This window comes from Hemicordylus capensis, chromosome 2 (genome assembly GCF_027244095.1).
Source record: "Hemicordylus capensis ecotype Gifberg chromosome 2, rHemCap1.1.pri, whole genome shotgun sequence".
NCBI lineage: Eukaryota > Metazoa > Chordata > Lepidosauria > Squamata > Cordylidae > Hemicordylus > Hemicordylus capensis.
In genome coordinates this window covers 343,538,085-343,552,725 of record NC_069658.1, presented here as the reverse complement: position 1 = coordinate 343,552,725, position 14,641 = coordinate 343,538,085, and the positions used below count along the sequence as shown (strand labels likewise).

At 42.6% G+C, this 14,641-nt stretch overlaps 1 protein-coding gene across 4 annotated transcripts in view; it reads left to right on the top strand.

The window, feature by feature from the left end:
• CANX (calnexin) overlaps positions 1–14,641 on the top strand; it is a 45,006-nt gene that overhangs the window by 26,262 nt on the left and 4,103 nt on the right. For all 4 annotated transcript variants that reach the window (XM_053295191.1, XM_053295190.1, XM_053295188.1 and 1 more), the window contains exons 5-10: positions 2,083–2,224; positions 4,510–4,591; positions 5,138–5,330; positions 6,040–6,229; positions 8,447–8,560; positions 13,785–13,941. In XM_053295191.1, coding sequence (XP_053151166.1) covers positions 2,083–2,224; positions 4,510–4,591; positions 5,138–5,330; positions 6,040–6,229; positions 8,447–8,560; positions 13,785–13,941 — 878 coding nt within the window. The remainder of the gene's footprint in view (positions 1–2,082; positions 2,225–4,509; positions 4,592–5,137; positions 5,331–6,039; positions 6,230–8,446; positions 8,561–13,784; positions 13,942–14,641) is intronic.

Sequence of the window (14,641 nt, the reverse complement as noted above, 5' to 3'; positions counted from 1 at the left end):
CAGATTTGCAGCATCCTTCAGCCAGACATCCTTTGGCTTAACTTGGCAAAGGGGTACCTTTTAATGTGGTGTTTCTCTTTATTTAGCAGGAGGAGAGTAACTGGCCTTATCCACTCTCAGCACATTACGTCTAGGGACTGTTCCTGGTGTCTGACTTATCTTTCTTTTAGATTGTGAGCCCTTTGGGGACAGGGATCCATCTTATTGATTTATTATTTCTCTGTGTAAACTGCCCTGAGCCATTTTTGGAAGGGCGGTATAGAAATCGAATTAACAACAAAAACAACCGGAAACTGATTTGGGAGCTGTGTGGTCACGCAAGAATTCTGGGCTGTGTAACTTCCTGTCGATCCTAGATGCACATAGGAAATACCCTCAACTACAGGATGGGCTCTGATTACAGTGAAAAAGGACACTTCACAGGTAAGCCCAATGTTCCTTTCTCAGTAGGACAGCTTGCAGTATTATTTGCATAGGAACAACTATGCTAGAATTGATAGTCAATGCAGTATTTCAGTGAACAATCTTGAACAGAACAGTTGAAATTAGAATCTGGTTTTCCACATGTCCACGAACTATTCCACGTTGTTGTTGAACTATTCCACGTTGTTGTTGAACTATTCCACGTTGTTGTTGAACTATTCCACGTTGTTGTTATTGTTGCTGTTGTTGTTGTTGTTGTTATTACATTTATATCCCACTCTTTCTCCAAGGAGCCTAGAGTGGTGTACTACATACTTTAGTTTCTCTTTCACAACAACCCAGTGAAGTAGGTTAGGCTGAGAGAGAAGTGACTGGCCCAGAGTCACCCAGCTAGTTTCATGGCTGAATGGGGATTTGAACTCTGGTCTCCTCGGTCCTAGTCCAGCACTCTAGCCACTACACCACACTGGCTCATGTCCACATGATCTATTTCAGCTTTTGCCATATATTGCACTAAAGCAGAACTTTAGAGCACTTTTTGTCTGCTCTAGTTATCAGATATGTGGATTTTAGAAAAATATTGAATTGCAATTTTTTTCCTCGTTTGCATTTTCTGTTTTTTCCTGTGCTAATTTTCCTTATGCCTTAAATAGATTGTGATCTGACATGGCATGTTTGACCTGTTTATATAGTAACATCCCCTCGCCCCCCATCACCACATTCCTACGCTGTATCTCAAAGATTTTTCAAGCAGCCAAGTAGTTTAACTGAAATACTTTATAGGGGTTGGGAAATCAATACAAACACTTAATGTGGTTTAAATGTTATAGTGAAACAATTTCAAAGATTTATGTGGAAAGAAATTTTATTGCAATACTCAAATCAATAAAACAATAAAACTTTCACATACTGTAGGGATAATCACCTGAAAAACATGACTTACCATTTGAAAATGCCAGACTTGCCTACTCTTTATTTATAGCATTGGCATCCATTCATTGTTAATTTCATGAAACAATGACTGACATAAGGACTAGTATTGTGTATGTACAGCAGTGCAAGTTCCAGATCCACTGTGCTGTGCCTGAGTAGTGGAAAGGATGATTTTTGCCAGTCCCCCACCATGCATCACCCAAATATGTGTCTGAGGTTGCACAGCCCTCAGGGATGTGTTCTGGTGATGCACAGTGGGCTTCAGAAGGCAAGTGAGTGGCAAAAATTGCCCCTTCCCCAGAGAGTACAGCAGTAGTCTGGAACTTTCAGTGCTAGGCTAGATGTTGGACATCTTGTTTTTAGAAATGATAAATTTTCCACCTTGCATATCTGCTTGTTACAAAGTGGTTTTTAGTATACACATGATTTGGCACTGTGCTACTAGATTGCAGTTGGGCTTAGCCCTGGATGAGTAACTCTTCTGAGCAAAGCAACGTGTTGTGTACAGGTGCTTTTACTCAGAACTGTATCTATAGATTTAGTGCAGTTGGCAGTTACTGAATTGTGAATAGGTGCTTTTTAGTAAAATTAGTTAGTTTGCACTATCAAGCCTCTCCTAATATAAATATGAGGACTGGAAATCACATGGATTTTCATAGGTTTTGTTAAGAAAGCAGAGTCAGAGGAGAAATAGGCTTCCTAAAATGTTGTGTCTGTTTCTTGTAGGCAAATGGGAAGTGCAGGAAATGAGGGATTCTAAACTACCAGGGGACAAAGGGCTTGTGCTAACTGACCGGGCTAAACATCATGCAGTCTCTGCTAAACTTAACAAGCCCTTTGTCTTTGACACCAAGCCGCTCATTGTACAGTAAGTGAAAACTGCTTTTGAGACCTTTTCATTTTGTATCTAGAAGTCTGTGCAGAAATGTGTACACAGAATACATATGTACAAAAATATACTGGATAGTAAAGTTTTCCCATTTTATATATGGACATACAAGGATTGAGTTTGGGGAAACATTCTGGTAGTTTATAGCAGAAGCAGGCAATTCTATATAATTGACAGAAACTGCCATTACATGTTTTCTGAAACCTAGATCAAGTTGTCTTGCCTTCATTAAAAACTGAAATATGGGCCGAAACCATAGGAATGTGCCTTAGGTTCCCTCTCACTTCCTGATTCAGGCAAACCATAGTTTACCATAACATTTTAACTAAGCAAGTCTTAACTTGCCTCCAAGCAAGAATTGGAAAGAGAGGTTTGAAATGGGTTTCCAGTTCTGGTTTACAAACAAAGGGATGATTCACAAGACCTACTAGTTGGTCAGGGGAAGGCTTCCCAAACCTTGCCTTCTCCCCACCCACCCCTGATGATCCTTGTAATCCTGGTGGGATGTGGTCTGCACTCCCACACAATTAGCCCTGTTCCATGAAGTGCTGAGCAGGGCGGATTGATCTGAGGCCGGGACTCTTTGTCCCGGCCTCTGTGAATCCCACAATCAGAGTGCAACATGTGCTCTGCACTGGAGGATTCTCCCCAGAGAGGGATACTCTAGACCAGGCATCCCCAAACTGCGGCCCTCCAGATGTTGCTGAACTACAACTTCCAGCATACCCAGCCACAAAAAATTGTGTCTAGGGATGCTGGGAGTTGTAGTTCAGCAACATCTGGAGGGCCGCAGTTTGGGGATGCCTGCTCTAGACGCTCGTCTGTGTGGCCAGCCTGGAAGCAGCCCATGCTTTCACATGAGCAGATAGCCAGGGGTGAGGGAGCGCTCACTCCCAAAATCCAGGCCAGGTGGCGCTGGGCTGCTGGGATCGGGCCAATCCCAGCAGTTCTCATACACCGCCTAACCCATGCTTGGCGTCTCTAGCCCATGTTAAACTGCGCGTGAGAACAGGCACAAACTGTGGTTTGCAAACCAGGAAGTGACAGATGGGGCTGGAGTACGCAATGGATGGAGAGAGTGGCCAGTCTGAGGCACAGTCCTGAGAGCCAAAGCATGAGATGGATCCAGATTTACACAGTGAATCTTCCGCTCTCCACTTCCTTGTCACAGCAGTTGCATTCAAGTGCCTTTGATTAGGATATATATGCCTGCCAAGTAGATATACTTTATATAAAGCTTTCCTCTCCAAGCAAAATGATAAGCTATGTTAAGCCAAGGATTGTCCAGACAAGTAAAAAAAAAGATGGGATTTGTTTCTCCTTTGTATCTTTATTTGTAAAAAATAATTAAAAAATATTGGCTAAACCTTCAGCAGAGGTTTTATGTTACAAAAGGTAGAAGTAGCAATAAGGCAAAATCCAAATGCTGCAAAAGATCTAAAGGCAAACCTCAAATCTCTCTCCCTCTCTCAGTGCTTGCTAGAAAAAGCTTGCAGAGTTGACCACTCCATCCCAGATGATTCCAAACTGCTTTAGTTTCCACGCATTCTCTCCCATCTGCAACAACAAACTGTTTCAGGCCTTAATTAAAAGATTTTCCACTCTCTTGTCCTACCAGTTTCATAACATGTTTTCTAGAAACTTGGGAGACCTTGAATCTAACAGGTGTGGATGAGCTCACTGGTCTGCCTTGTACCACAGATAAGAGGGCAAGCAAAATATCATGTGTCAGCAAAAATACAAACTTTTTATATAAGGAATACTAAAAATGGCTCCTACTGGCTTCGCATCTGGTTCTTTTTTACTTTTGGAAGCAAACACATTAAATATACCTAAAATATTGATATGACGATCCATGACACAGCCCCCTGAAAGCCACTGCTGTAGATTGGAAGATGCTTTGGAAAGGCATGAGATATGGTGCAGAGGACTGAAGTGAATGCATCCACCCCTCACAAGCTGCTCATGAAAGGTTTGCTTTCCTTCCATGCTTCATGCTTTCCTTCCAGAGAACTATGCCCACCCACTTCAGTCCCCTGCACCACATCCTGTGCAGTTCCCAAGGAGCTTCCAACCCTCAGCAGTGGCATTTTGGGGTGCAGTGAGGAAGAGAGTGTTGTAGAAAATAGATTGTGCTCCCACCATTGTGTGAGAATATGTCTAGATGTCTGACTGTTACGTTTGAACTCAGCCATTTTTCAGGGGGAAATGAGGGGTGTACTTCTTGTGACAGTGTATCCTCTTGTGTTTCCAAACTAAATTAGGTATGAAGTCAGTTTCCAAAATGGAATTGAATGTGGTGGTGCATATGTGAAGTTGCTTACTAAAGCTGCTGAGTTGAACTTGGTGAGTGGTGTGCATGCTGTCTTCATTTAAACAAGTGCTGCCTTCCCAGGTTTAGATCTTAATGTTCTATGTTGAACCTCACGCCCATTGTCTGTCCTTTTACATAGCTACAATTTAGGTTAATCACAAGTCTCATGATGTGTAATGAGTTTCCAGTGAAAATGGTGCAACCACTTGCTTTTTTATGTTTTTAAACACACTGAGCATAAATTTCTAATGCCAGCCCTACTTAAAACGTCTGGATATCAGTAACTTGAAATTCACTTTTTGGTTAAGGATCTCTTACTTGTTGTTCTGTAGTACTGTGTAAATGGAGGAAATTGGAATTTTCATTTTGGAACTGCACTGCTCTTTCTGCAGAAGAGACACTCTTAACAGTGAAAATCTTCTGCTTTGGAATTTGCCACTTCTATTGATTCACTCATTGTCTGGTTCATGATTTTTATGAACTGGGTTTAGGTAGAATCTGTGTCCAGAAGCTGTAAAAGAGGGGCTTGTCTTGGAGGTTTGTCGTGTTCTGAAACTCTAGCTGTATTTGTGTTAAAGGATCACTTCCATGACAAAACTCCATATACAATCATGTTTGGCCCTGACAAATGTGGGGAAGACTACAAACTGCACTTCATCTTCAGACACAAGAGTCCCAAGACTGGCAAATATGAGGAGAAGCATGCAAAGCGTCCTGATGCAGATTTGAAGAACTATTTTACTGATAAGAAGGCTCATCTTTATACACTGGGTAAAGCAACAACAGCTCTGTGGTGTGTGTCTGTGTTGAAAACTCTTGTTAGAGACAGGAAAGGGAATGTGAGAGCTCTAACTGGAACCAATGGGTTCTTTGTAAAGAAGAAAGTGAATAACATGTTTTGCCTTTATACTTCTTATGCAAGAAACCTTGAGTGATGTTGCAACCTTATTCTGCTCTTATTTATTCAATTTTTAAACTGCCTTTCCTCCAAAAGTTAGAACTCAAGGCAGTGCACAACAAAAATAGTCAATTGCAGTTACAATGTAATAAGCCCACCATTTTGTAACCAACAATGCATAGCTAGCACAGCAAAAAATACACACAGCACCCTTGTAGAGGAAACTAGGGAACCTAGGAGATGAATGGATTTTCATATAACCGAATATGAATAGAAATCACGTAACTAACTTCCTTATGAGCAGTAGATATATATATAGAGAGAGAGAGAGAGAGAGAGTGTGTGTGTGTGTGTGTGTGTGTGTGTGTAAGTAAGTAAGTAATTTGGGTGACGTGATATTTGAAGATGATGTATCCTGTCAGGTACACTGCAGGAAAATATTGTTTAGCTAAAGGAGTAACATCAGCTAGTTTCTGGTTGACATTTGAAAAGGACAATAGACTGAAGTGAGAAAACAGAGCTTGAATGCTTTTACTCGCCTCAGAAGTAACAATTTTACTTTCACTGTCTGGCTTGTCCTAGTTCTGAACCCAGATAACAGCTTTGAAATCCTGGTTGATCAAACGGTTGTAAACAGTGGAAATCTGCTGACTGACATGACTCCTCCTGTGAACCCTCCACGAGAGATAGAGGACCCAAATGATGAGAAGCCAGAGGATTGGGATGAGAGAGCCAAGATTCCAGATCCAGATGCTGTTAAACCAGATGATTGGTGAGTAGCTGTTGTAGTTTGGGGAGCCTTGGGAGAAACACTAGCCAAATAATCCACTGTGATATGTTTGTCAGATATTGGCATGAAGAGATAAATACAAGGGCTTTGGTAGCACATCATTGGATGTGCCAGCTATTATAATTCTAACATGTTACTTACCTACATCAGGATGGGCAGAGTGTCGATTTGCAGTTGACCTTTGAGAAAGTTTGAGGTGAACTCATGGTTGCTCTAACCAGTGTTGTGCTTGGTCAAAGCTCAGGCAAAGTGCACTATTTGGAGCTGTGTATTGGCTTTGGGAGGAGTGCAAATGCATATGTATGCATCTGGCTACAATATGGGGAGGGACTGGTCCTAGTGGCTACTGCGCAGGCCTGTGAAATTTGAATGAACTTGTTGCAGTTGCTGCCATTGTTATAGCTCTCACTTGGCTGAGAAGGCACGTCAATTGGGAACTTTGGATTTGGTCCCCGGGATTCCCCCCCGCCCCCAAGATATGGCTCCTATCTATCTGTGATGCCTCCCACTTCTAAGCCAATTAGCTATAATGGCCATAAAAATACATGTACAAACCAGGCTGTCCATCTGCCAGCCTGCTAACTTGTCCCTGAACTTGACTGGGCCCCAGAAGGTCAGCCACTGCTGCTTGTGAAGAGGTGGGAGTCTCTGTATAGTGGAATGGAGCGTGCTTACTGATGGCATTTCTACCCTTCTGTATAATGCACCCTTGCCTGCCCTAACCTCTTCCTATTCCAACTGCCACAGTAGCACAGACTTAAAGGTGTGTGCAAACACTAGATTGCCAAAATGCATGTGCATACACAGTGCAGACATATCGCATGTCTGCATGCTCTGCGTAGTATGTATTATTATTACTACATTTTATATCCCACTCTTCCTCCAAGGAGCCCAGAGCGGTGTACTACATACTTAAGTTTCTCTTTCACAACAACCCTGTGAAATAGGTTAGGCTGAGAGAGAAGTGACTGGCCCAGAGTCACCCAGCAAGTCTCATGGCTGAATGGGGATTTGAACTCAGGTCTCCCCGGTCCTAGTCCAGCACTCTAACTACTACACCACGCTGGCATGACGTATTATTGTCATGTTGCAAATTTCCATGTGTGCTGTGTTTGAGGCACACGCACACTGCCCTGTGCTTATCTCAGTGTGCATATGAGTGGGAGTCCAAATATTGTAATTAGTTTTGGTAGCTCATGAGTCTTTTCTACCAGCTAGCTGTAACATCCAGTCTCACTACAATACAGCAAGAATGTTATATACATACTAGTAAAACAGCTTGCAGTTTGCAAGTGTACTGTATTCACATCTTATCTCTCTGATGCTAGTCTTTTCATAACTCTGTGAAGTCTCATTCCCCATGCTGTCAAATGGGGGGGATTTTCTGGAGAAATAATGATTTTTCCCCCCAGGGTATGGGATTTTTTGGGGGGTTAGGTTTCATACTTTGTCCAGACTATCTGTGAAAACAGTATGTTTCTGTCTTCTGTGGTTTGGTCTCAGGAGTGAGTGAGTGAGAGTCAATCAGTCCGAAGCAGCTTTATATTATAGATATCAAAGCATACACATTTTATCAGCGAAATTAAGTAGGCTAAATAGTCTAGCACCTGGATATCTGAAGGGCCACCTTCTGCCCAAACCTCTCCCCAAGTGCCCTCTACCATCAGAGGTTAAATTGTAGTTACTGCAAAGAAGTTATGCACTATTGGGTCAGTGTCCTTGGTCGCAAGGCTCACAAGGTGCTGCACTCTAATGGTTGGACTATTATCCCTCCCTTGAGGCAGCTGCTCCCAGCTGGGGAGGCATTGCCCAACTAGAGAGATTTCACCAACAGAAGTAGGTCTGCTGACCAACTGGGATACAGGGGACCACTGCCAATATCATGTTTTGATGTAAGACATCATCATAAGTGCTATACAGAGGTGGCTTAGTTTTGTTCTTATATACAACTCCACACCATGATTCAGCTAAAGAACTGAAGACAATCAACCAATCCTGTGCAGCTCCCAATTGCACATACAGGGGGGAGAGAGAAATCGTGGAAGGAGGGAATTATTTTTTTAATTGCTCAAACGACCACAAACATGAAATAAAATGTTGGCGTCTCATCTGAGACTGAAAGATTTCTTGATCATGGCAAGTTTTCTTCACCATTACATTAACAAAGTTAAAACTGATAACTATTTCTGCTGTGTTTAGGGATGAGGATGCTCCTGCTAAGATTCCAGATGAGGATGCTGTGAAGCCTGAAGGTTGGTTAGATGATGAGCCAGAATATGTAGCTGACCCTGATGCAGAGAAACCAGAAGACTGGTAAGTTAACGCTGGCTCTTAAACTAGGAAGTTGGCTCTGCTGATCTTAAGGAGGTAGGAGGACACCAACAACTGACACACAAAGTTGAAGTTAGTGTGATCATTTCAGGAACAAAATTGTTTCCAGGATTGTGTCTCATCCTGAACTCTCTGTGTGACTTCTCAATGCCTGTTCTGTGAACCCTCTATGTCGACTATCTATCTGTTTTTCTCTAAGGCATACTCACCACTAATCCCATGTGTGGCAGCTCTTGCGAGAGTTCGCAAGCTAGCTGCCGGCAGGGGGAGAGAAAAGCGGTGGCGCCAGACAGGCTTGTGGGTGGCTGGGTAAGGAAGAAAACAGCCGGGGGGCGGGCAGGAGAAGAAAGCGGTGGGTGCGGGGTATAGAGGGTGGGCAAAGAAAACGGCGGGGGAGAAAATGACGGCAGGGAAACTAGAGGCGCAGATGTTCTGCGCCCGGGCCAGCTAGTTACTATTACTACCACTCTTACTAGTTTGAACACTGACTCCCTACATTCTGTATTTTATAGCTCACTTCTTTCATAGGCTACAGTTACAGAATTCTGCTTTTTGATTTTAAGATTACTTCTTGGTTTGCTTCTGACTTTTCAAATATTTTAGGTTTCCTCGTATGTTTGTTATAAAGTAGTCAGTATTAAGGACAGAGTAGTTTTGCTACTTGTGATGAAACTCAGATTTCCAGCTTAGCTCAAGAATATCTTACACTTACACTCTACCCTGAGTGCTCTGAATGGGGGACATGCCTCCCTTTTGTTACTGAATAAGGACAATTCTTTAACTTGTTCATAAATGATCTAGAAGTTGGGGTAAGCAGCAGTGGCCAAATTTGCAGATTACACTAAACTATTCAGGATAGTGAAATCCAGAACAGATTATGAAGTGTTCCAAAAGGATCTCCAAACTGGGTGAGTGGGTGACAAAATGGCAAATGCGGTTCAGTGTAAGCAAGTGTAAAGTGATGTATATTGGGGCACAAAACCCCAGCTTCACATACACGCTGATGGGATCTGAGCTCTCTGTGACTGACCAGGAGAGAGATCTTGGTCATGGTGGACAGCTCATTGAAAGTGTTGACTCAGTGTGCAGCAGCTGTGAAAAAGTCAAATTCCATGCTAGGAAACATTGTGAAGGGGATTGAAAATAAAAATGCTAAAATTATCATGCACTTACACAAATTTATGGTGTAGCCACATTTGGAGTACTACTTGCAGTTCTGGTCATCGTATCTTAAGGACATTGTAGAACTGGAAAAGAGGTCAACCAAGGTGATCAGGGGCCTTGAGCACCTTCCTTATGAGGCAAGGCTACAGCATCTGGGGCTTTTTAGTTTGGAAAAGAGGCGACTACAGGGAGACATAATCAAGGTAATTATGCATGGGGTATAGAGTGGACAGAGAATTTTTTTTCCCCTCTCACAACACTAAAACTAGGGGTCATCCCATGAAACTGATGGCTAGGAAATTTAGGACCAACAAAAGAACTTTTTCACAAAGTGCATTATTAATCTATAGAATGCTCTGCCACGGGATGTGGTGATGGCCACTAGCTTGGATGGCTTTAAAAGGAACTTAGACAAATTCATGGTGGACAGGTCTATCAGTGGCTACTAATCTGGTGGCTATAGGCCTCCTCCAGCCTCAGAGGCACAATGCTTCTCAATACCAGTTGCAGGGGTACAACAGCAAGAGAGAGGGCATGCCCTCACCTCTTGCCTGTGGGCTTCTCAGAGGCAGCTGGTGGGTCACTGTGTGAAGTTGTGCTGGACTGGATGGGCCCTGGGCCTGATCTAGCAGGGCTGTTCTTAGGTTCTTTTGGCTTCAGTCTGGTTTAAAATTTCTGAAGGGTTACTTGCAAAACTCTTCACTATGTGCTTTGTAAGGTTATGCTAATGAAAACGATGAGGAGTTTTCAGATTAATATCTTGGTCTGTCTAGAGCAGGGCAATATTCTCTAAAAAAATTTCCATCTATATGCAGAATGAGTTTTGTTCTAGGCAGCAGTATCAAGGCAGTATGCATGCACGTACATTCAAAGTGGGGCCTTCCTGATTCAATTTGAGCAGGTTCAAAATTAACTAAGCAGACACCAAGAAACTTGTGGGCATGTGTACATGCACATGTCTTAGAGGGAAGAGTGGAGCTGCGTTGTGCGGACTCCGGCTGCACTCCAAGCCAGGCAGTTCTAGGTTGTTGAATCCATGTCTGAGCTGGTCAGTGATGTTAGATTAGTCTTCGACTGGTGGCAGCCTATCTTGAAGGAGCATTGTGCTCCTAATTTGGATCAGAGCAATCCCTGGATAGATGCCTAGGGAAGTATAGAGTAACCTCCAGTCCGTCACACTACCATACTAAAAATATGCAACTTGCAACTTTTATTTTCTTGCTGTACATTCCACAGACTCCTGGGTTGCCTTATACTGTTTGGTTAGGCTAAAGACAGCTAAGGAGGGATATGATAGAAGTTCATATAATTATGCATGGTGTGGAAAGAGTGAACCCAGGGGATCGTTTTCCCTCTTTCAGTACTGGAACTTAGGATCTAGTACACTTATTGACAGGAGATTCAGCACAGTCAAAAAGAGAACAATCTACTTCAGGCCTGCTCAACTTAGGCCCCCAGCTGTTTTTGGACTACAACTCCCATAATCCCCAGTCACAGTGGACAATAGCCAGGAATTATGGGAGTTGTAGGCCAACATCTGCAGGAGGGCCGAAGTTGAGCAGCCCTGATCTACATTCAGACTGGTGTTGCACTAGCATAATAGCTTTGTGCAAAGAAAGGAACCTCTGTTTCAAACTAATTTTGCTGCTGGAAGATGACGACACGTTGCACAACCTTGTCTATGTCCTGGAGAAGGTGTTCTGCTAGTAGTAGTGCAACAACGTTGCAAACAGCTTTGAGGGGCGTGTATCTTCTCTCAATACACTGGTACAACACCAGTCTGGATGTATGCCAGTACTACTTAACATAGTGCATAATTCATTTGTGAAATTTGCTTTCACAAGTTATGGTGATAGTTTTAAAATGGGATTTGACAAATTTGTGGAGGACAAGTCTGCTTAACTGAGTGTTAAGCATGATCGCTAAATGGAAGCTCCAGATTTAGAAGCAGTGTTCCTCTGAATACCATTGGGAAATGGGGAAGTCACACAGCAAAGGACCACTTCAGTCACCACATTCTGTTATCAGCTTCCCGCTAGATGGCTTTAAGAGGGGTTTGGATAACTTCATGGAGGAGAGGTCTATCAACGGTTACAAGTCGGAGGGCTATAGGCCACCCCAGCCTCAGAGGCAGGATGCCTCTGAATACTAGTTGCAGGAGAATAAGAGCAGAACATGCCCTCAGTGGGCCTTGGGCCTGATCCAGCAGGGCTGTTCTTATGTTCTTATCTAGCTGGCTACTGTTGGAAGCAAGATGATTAACTTGATGGACTTTTTTATTCATAATAAATTTTCCTTCCCCCCCCTTCGTATATCTAAATTGTTCTTTGAAATCATGATAAAAAGAAAACAATCTATGTTTGGGGATGGCAGCAATGGTGGAATTAGATAATAGATGAGCGTAAAGTCTTTTTGCTCAGTTATGCACCTAAGCTGATGTGTAGCATATATAGAGTTGCCAGATCAGAATTAAAAATTCCTTTTGCTTGTAGACAGTGAGGTGGGAGATATTTGAGTGCTGCTAAGTGGCAGCTTGGCCAAAGAGATGTCCTTTTCAACAGCCACTTCAGTGGCAGAGTGTGGCAATTGAGTACTTCCTCTTGCCCTATCTCGCCGTCAGCTGATTTATAGATGAAAAGATTTTCCATGCTGCTGATCTAGCAACCCTAGTGGAGTAAGTGGAACAGGTCTGAAAATATTATATCCTCACTAAATCAGGTGCTTGCTGTAACTTATTTCTTCAAGAAGCCAATATTTTTATGATTTATATCAGGTGTGTCAAACTGTTGGCCCATGGGCCAGATCAGGCCCATGGAGGTCAGCTGACTGGCTCGCGTGAGGCTGTGAAGAGGTGGCACATATACTTATTTCTAACCGACCAGCAGGTTTCCTTCTCTTCTCTCCCCTTCCCTGGCCTGCCTCTCCACCACCTCCACCAGTTCTGGTATTTCTCTTTCTCCCCAATACCCCATGCGTGGCACTGGAAGCTGAGTTGCTTCCTTCTTCTCTCCTCCTCCTCCTCCTCCCTTGGGCTTTTCAGTGCAAAGAGTGCTATCCCAGAAGAGGAGGAGCCAGAGATAAAGGGCGGAGGGGAGGAAGATGACGACAATAACAAAACCGAAGACGGCGTGGGACACTTTATCTTGTGGGTGGGTGGGAGGAAAAGACTGAGGAGGGAGGAGAAGGAAGAAATAATGGTGAGTGGAGGTTAAAGGAGAGGGGAAGAGAGGTTCCACTTTTCTTGGGGTATGATGTTGCTTTGAAATTATTGATCTTATTGAGTGTTAAAAATCTGAGGACATTAACAGTTAACTATGTTGGTTATGTTCAGTTTTATTCAATAAAAACAAGTATTTAAATTTTCCCTGAGAAATTCTGGTGTAAAAAGTAGTGCATTTAGCTAATTTCACTGGCAGGATTGTGTATGCAAAATTTGATATCTGTAGGCAATCAGGAATTATGATATTCAGAATTTCTTCCCAAAAAAATTAATTTTCCCGAGCATATCCTGGTGTAAAAGTAGTGCATTCAGCTAATTTAAATGGCAGGGCAAGGGAGAAAGAAAGGAAGAGAAAGAGAGGAGGAGGGGGAGGATAGTAGCTGATACGAGGCAACAGAAGGTGGTGTGAGTCTGTGTGGCCTTCTGGAAGTGCATCAGCATCAAATACGACCCACCACCCGATTGAGTTTGACACCCCTGATTTAGATAGCTTACATCTAAATTTTAACTTTAGATTGTAGCACAAAGGTTGTCTGATTCTTATGCTATGAATGAATTGAAAGCATTTTTAGGTTACGAGCCACTGACAGATGTGACAATGGTAAAATGTCCACTTCTGATTTCCAGTTCCTGGCTTTTATGCTACAAAGATGGATTTCTAGCATAGTTCCTTAATATTTTGTGTTGCTTTTCAACACTAGAATAATTACCCTTAAAACTTTTCTTTTGTTAAATGCATTCCTAATTTTCTTTGTATATTAAAAAGAGAGAAACATAGAAAGTAGAGTCCTAAAATGGGCTTCTCTCCTTCCAACCCCCCAGGGATGAAGATATGGATGGAGAATGGGAGGCACCTCAGATCGCAAATCCCAAATGCGAGTCGGCTCCTGGCTGTGGTGCTTGGCAACGACCTACAATTGACAATCCCAATTATAAAGGCAAATGGAAGCCTCCCATGATTGATAATCCTAACTACCAGGTAGATTTCCTTATATTATCAACTCTGCTTCTAAGACTCTGTATATTTTAATTTGTACCAGTTTATTCAGTTACTCAGATTTAACTAGATAATCTGGATAGTGATCCGTTGCATTCATAAAGTTACTGGCTCATGAAACTAGCTGGGTGACTCTGGGCCAGTCACTTCTCTCTCAGCCTAAGCTACTTCACAGGGTTGTTGTGAAAGAGAAACTCAAGTATGTAGTACACCGCTCTGGGCTCCTTGGAGGAAGAGCGGGATATAAATGTAATAATAATAAGAATAATAAGAATAATAAAGAATGGGGTTCTGTGCCTGTGCAGGGACCTCACGGACCGCTTGATTAGCTCCTCATGCCGCCTCCAACTGCCCTGCATGTGATTGTGCTTCCATTAAACAAGGCAGTTGGGCGTGTCTTCCTCAGTTTCTTTTAGACCGCCATTGCGTCTAAACCTTATGTAAGGAATATGTAACCTCTAAATGTAAGGAATGGCTAGAATAAAATACTTAAAGTATGCTTAACGCTGCATTTTTTAGGGGGGAGGGATTTTGGTTGATTTAGTTTTTTTAAAAAAATAATAATAATAATCACCTGAAAATATGAAACTGAATTATACCACTGATGCATTTAGTCCTGTATTATCTATTGTTGTTGGCAGAGTTCCCTAGGGTCTCATAAGAGGTATTTCCCAGTGCTGCT